Source organism: Anneissia japonica, unplaced genomic scaffold, assembly GCF_011630105.1.
Source record: "Anneissia japonica isolate Jap-2015-1 unplaced genomic scaffold, ASM1163010v1 scaffold1306_len716249_cov185, whole genome shotgun sequence".
In the NCBI taxonomy this organism is placed as follows: Eukaryota; Metazoa; Echinodermata; class Crinoidea; order Comatulida; family Comatulidae; genus Anneissia; species Anneissia japonica.
The window spans coordinates 164589-170562 of record NW_022708971.1 but is presented as its reverse complement, the minus strand read 5'-3'; the positions used below and the strand labels follow the sequence as shown (position 1 = coordinate 170562).

The 5974-nt window shown below is 34.2% G+C and overlaps 1 protein-coding gene across 1 annotated transcript; it reads left to right on the top strand.

The window, feature by feature from the left end:
• The first annotated feature begins 394 nt into the window (after nucleotides 1-394).
• On the top strand, nucleotides 395-5513 carry LOC117106608 (acetyl-coenzyme A transporter 1-like). The gene is made up of 6 exons (XM_033247995.1): nucleotides 395-1058; nucleotides 1925-2112; nucleotides 2706-2890; nucleotides 3506-3626; nucleotides 4247-4471; nucleotides 5281-5513. The coding sequence occupies exons 1-6, from the start codon at nucleotides 395-397 to the stop codon at nucleotides 5440-5442; spliced, it is 1545 nt and encodes a 514-aa protein (XP_033103886.1). The 3' UTR covers nucleotides 5443-5513.
• The last annotated feature ends 461 nt before the right edge of the window (nucleotides 5514-5974 follow it).

The window sequence follows — 5974 nt, the reverse complement described above, 5'->3', positions numbered from 1 at the left end:
ATATATATATATAGGAGGAAGTGTGGAGAAGGAAATGTGAAGAAATATAATCTAAGTCGTCTTGCGGTAATGTATTAATTGTAGACCTAAACGGTAAAGAGGAATCTGGGAGTGTGGAAAAAATGATATGAGAGTCTGCCGACTGCTGTTGATTTATTTAACATATTTATACAGGATAACATAAGTATCTGGAAGGTGTAACAACCTGTTTCACACATGGTCCTGTTTAGTGATACACAATTATAGAATTATGCAAGCCCCCAGCCTCAGTTGTCCCCTACTGTAGTAAGTCTTGAAAATTATTGTACATTTATATATAAAAATGTGTAGACCTAATTTTTCATTTCACATTTGCTCGACCTTTACAGATTGTGGTTTGTGATCTTCTCTGATGATGGCTCTACGAGAGAGAATTAAACCAAAGCAACCTGGGGATGGCAGCGAACTCAAGGAAACTGAGAGTAAACCTAAAAGTGCTGGATTGGGAGCGGATCGCCCCAAAATTTTGTTCCTATTCTTCTTATACCTTATACAGGGTATCATTTTAGGAATATGCTCGAGCCTTCCACTTATTTTGAAAGAATACAACGTCTCTTACAAAGGCTTAGCTACACTGAGTTTAATAGGTTGGCCTTTTAGCGTCAAACTTCTCTGGGCACCTGTAGTTGATGCCATTTATATACCAAACATCGGGCGTCGGAAGTCATGGCTAGTGCCGACTCAATATTTAATCGGCGTGTTGATGCTAGTAATAGCCTGGAGTGTAGATGATTGGCTTGGAGAAAAAAAATCCAAGATTGGTCCTAACCTGATGGCTATTACCTTCACGTTCTTCTGGTTGAAGGTGTTAGTAGCAACTCAGGATATTGCAGTTGATGGCTGGGCTCTCACCATGCTCTCGAAGAGGAATGTTGGGTACCAGTCTACGTGCAACACTATGGGACAACGTGCCGGCGTCTTTTTAGGCAACGCTGTGTTTCTAGCTCTCCAGTCTGCTAACTTCTGTAATAGGTACATTCGATCGCAGCCTTCTGATACGGGGATTCTTACTCTATCAAGTAGGTTCCTTTATCTCCGTTATTGTTTATTTCTAAATTCCGAGGAAATTTTACAATGTTGTAATTTGTAAGATTTCAAGTTCCAAAATTTAACATTTTCAAATAGCTTTTCAGTAGGCCTATATATTTAATCTGAGTTCAACTCACTTTGCAATGGGAAATATAATAACACCCTAAATCACAGTAACTAACTTTAAAGTGAGTTTTCCTTAGAAAAAATGACAGGTAAAGCGTTTAGAAGAGAGACATGATGAAAACAAACGAAACTTTAAATTTAAGTTATATTTATATCTAAGTTATTTAGTTTTTTGGTAAATATTTGTTTTCAGTCTCTAATTCAACAGGTATAGGCCTATATAAATGATAACTCTTACTGAATTTGAATTTATAGAGGCCACATTATTACAAACCCATGCGCATGCTAACAACAGTCTTGATATAAAGAAGAAACTATTATAAATAAAATTAGAAGAAAATAACTACAAGCGAAAATTCAACATATATTACCTGCATTTTGAGTCCCATGGCCTACTTGCACATTTCTCGCATTGAAAAGAAGACATTTTGATACAGTGCTAGAGCACATAATTATACTTGTGATATGGTGGCTTTGGTAATTTCGCTGGTCGATTCGAGCTGATTAGCCTACACTAACCGTTCCCACATTCATTACAAAATAGCAACGTTATTAATTATTAAATGATTTTAATTTATACCGATGTAGATTAATTGCCGCTCTCACATCAATTCGAAGGCGACGTTAGACATTGTAGGCCTATTTAAATTTTATTTTACTTACAAAGTGCCACAGATGAGTCTATGTTTAGAAAGTTAGTTGGGTGAATTCTTTTTCTAATTTTTTTAAGGCCTTCTCTTTTTCTGGGGATGCGTGTTCGTTGTTACTACAACTTTTGTTTTGATTTTTATCCATGAGCGCAATGAATCAGGAGAACTTGGATCAATTGAAGGCGTATTAGGAACGTACACACAACTTTTACGTATTTTCAAACTTAGAAAGATTCAAGAATACGCATTTTTATGCATCACAGTAAAGGTAACCTGACTATTATGTCAATACTGATGACTATTATGCATAAATATACTCATCCTAATATCATTATTTTTATCACTGCCCTAGCATCTTGTGCTCATAGACATTTTCCAAAAGACCTAATCAAATGAATGACTAAGACGTAGTATATAATCAATCATCACCATCACCGTCGTCGTCGCCGTCAATATCGCACTCGTTGTCATGTCATCATCATTATCAATATTATCATTATCATTATGCATCGTCATTATTATCATCATCATCATCGTCATTATCATCATCATCATCGTCATATCTTCATCAAAATTCGTTTTATCATCATTAACTATAATTATTATAATTATATTACAAACATTATTATAAATGTTTTTAAAATTTGTATATATATAGGCCTATATAATTATATACATAGGTATATATAATTAACAGAAAAATGTAAATTTGTTTACTTCATACTTTTATTCCACTACAAATTTGTTTCGTATAACGTTGTGTGTCACCAAATCTATGTTGTACTTATGGGCAAACGCCTTCATTATGACATTCAAAGGTTTTAATGTTCATAATTTGTTTTATCAATATTCTTTAAAAAGGTTGGATTTGCCGCCGCTGAGGGAATATCGGTCCTGAAGTTAGTTGAAGCAGGTGTGCCGAAAGAAAACATATCATTACTACAAGTGCCGTTGCAGATGTTTGCCCTCGTGCTACCTCTGCTCATTGCAAAGTTCACTACTCCGATTAATTCACTGGACGTAATGCTGAAGTCGATGCCATACCGGTACTATATAATTATAACGTTATTGTGACATCACTGTAGGCCTACCCATATTAAACGATTATCTGTTGTTAGTTACATCAATTTTTATTTCAAGTAACACTTTGCTTCGCCGTCTCCACACAGGCCTATGCTACGTGGTTTCCTTCTAGTATATATTTTAATTATTTTTATGTTAAAATTTATATTAAATCAACTTTATTGGCCACAAACTTATAAAGTACAAGTTCTTGTTTATCACAAACACATACATGTAATAAGATCAGGATTGTTATGCTGCACTGACGAGGTGTCGAGCATTTGAAATTGGTCCATGGTGGCCAAAGGATCATTTTTTGTATAATAACATTTTAAAAATGTAAAAAGAGTAAGAGCATAAGAGCAAATACTGTTTGTAGACAGTTTTTTCCCAATTTATTTGAAATATTCAGGCTTCTTTTTACTCTAATTGTACACTTTGCGAATCAATTACGGGAGTAACGAATAATAGACTGTGGAATAATTGTTGACAATTAAGTAGTTGACGCTCAAACATAAAATAACATAGTGCGTGGTTAAGACTGGTCCATATTAAAAAGCGAATACCGCTTCCGATATTTAGTTGTTTTTTTTAAATAGGTTGATGATTGGCTTGATATTTATGTTGATCGTCTGGTGGGCACCATCTGTGCGGCTTAATGATGGTGAATTTCCATATTACTTCTACACGGCACTGTTTCTCAGCCAGACGATACATTTAGTAAGATGCCATGAACATATTAAATATCAATAATAGTAACAAATATAACAATAAGAATGAACAATGATGATGATGATGGTGATGATGATGATATTTGGGAGGACTACGACGATGATGACGATAATGACGTTGATTATGGCGAGGATGACGATTATGATCAGTGGTCATGGATCCAGAACTGTCCGACGGGGGTGGGGGTGGGCGAAAGTGGGGCCGATCAAGATAATTAACACTACCCTAAGGAGTCTGGGGCAAGCTCCCGCAACATTTTTGCATTCTAGACGCCCAAAAATAACATCTGAGGCGTTTTGGCGGGCGATCATTTTTTTTCTTTATTTCTTACTTTCTTTCTTTATCTTTTTTTTAACTTTCCAAAAGGGAACCCCGGGGCTGGCCCGGTCCCATCCGCCATGATGATCATGATAATGTGATTAGGATGTTGACGAAGACGAATGTGACGACGTAGATTATATTACCATTTCAGTTATTAATCGATGCGATAGGGTAAAACAATTATTTGATTTAAATAGTGTTAGGCCTATTAACTGTTTTAACACGTTTTAGAACATTGATCATTTCCAAATTTTTTAGATCTATTTATTTGCTTAATTTTATTCCAGATTACTGTTACTGCCATGTTCAGTTCCTTCGTGACGTTCCATATAAAGATCAGTGATCCTCTGATTGGTGGAACCTACCTCACTCTGCTAAGTACCGTCCTAAATTTAGGAAGCCAATGGCCAACTACTGTTGCACTGTATTCTCTTGACTTTTTGACCTTCACCTCATGTCATGGGGTTACTTCAGATCGAAGGTACAACTGTTTGGATGTGAATGACGTTAATGTAAGTTTAGTGCACCGACGTTATCATAATAACTGATATATTGAGATTCAAGTTATTGATGGTATTATTATTATTATTTAATATTATTATTATTATTATTTTTATTATTATTATTAATTATTATTATTAAATATTATTAATTATTATTATTATTATTATTATTATTATTATTATCATCATTATTATTATTATTATTATTATTATTATTATTATTATTATTATCATTATTATTATTATCCGTAAGTTACGGTATTATTATTAATGATGTTATCGACTATTACATTAACATTATTTTATATAATCAAAATCATAGATAATGAGGAAAGATTATAAAGAAAAGGAAAATATATAATTTATTTTTGAAGGCACACTTAGGTTAGAAATTACACCGATCAATCATTATTTTTTTTATCTGTACACAGAAATTTTTAGGTTTTGGCACAGATAAAAAGCCAAAAAGGACATATTATGTTCGTGAAGGCAGTAAAAGTGGGTGTCGGCGGTAGTGGCTACATCAAACGTTGGATGGGGAGTAACATCACTGTAGTGACCACATTGATATCATACTAATAATTAATAATGCACTGGCTGTATGAGCTACGTTTCGACATTAATTATGTCATCATCAGGAATGATGATTTCTGGTGATAATAATAATAATAGATGGATTTATATAGCGCAAATAAACTAGGTCTCTATGGCGTACATTTCGATACTCAGAGTATGTATTTATACTATCTTATCTGAGATTAATCAGTGGACCTTTCGATGTTAATAATGTACACCACAATACGATTTTTTTCTTGCAGGCTTGTTTGGAAATTGGCGGCACATGCAAGACAGATATTGACGGATTCTATATTGAGTGTATCATTTGTACTCTAATTGGTTTTGTATGGCTTCGAATAATGTCAGCGAAAATACGACACCTGCAGAACGTACATGTGTCAAAATGGAGGGTCTCCCATTGACTTAAAAAAACTCTGTCATTATCAGTACTGTTATTAGGCCTACTTTGGTAATTACTACCTACATACATATTGGCTATACTCACATAATAAGGCCAAGGCCCTATGTATATTTACACACATATGCATTATATTGGCTTTGTATAGGACTATATATATGGTATATAAATATTATATATATATATATTTATATATATATATATAAATCATGATTTAAATAGATAGAGTCTAAACCGTCTTCCGATAATGCTTTAAATAAATTTGGAACGTTTAAGGAGAGGTCTCTGCGAGTGAAGAAATGGATGCTGCAATAGGAATTCGAACCAGGGACCTTCTGCTGTCTATGCAGACGCCTTAACCAATGTGGCCATTGAGGCTTTGTTGGAATTCAAATCCGATTAAAGCATCTAATGCTTCACATTCATGCGCATGTGTAGGTGGACAGTGCTAGTTCTTGAAAGCAGAGGTCAATGTGATAACGCCCTCTTATAAGCATTTGACAAGACAGGATCTCCGAAGAGATACTTTTTATAAA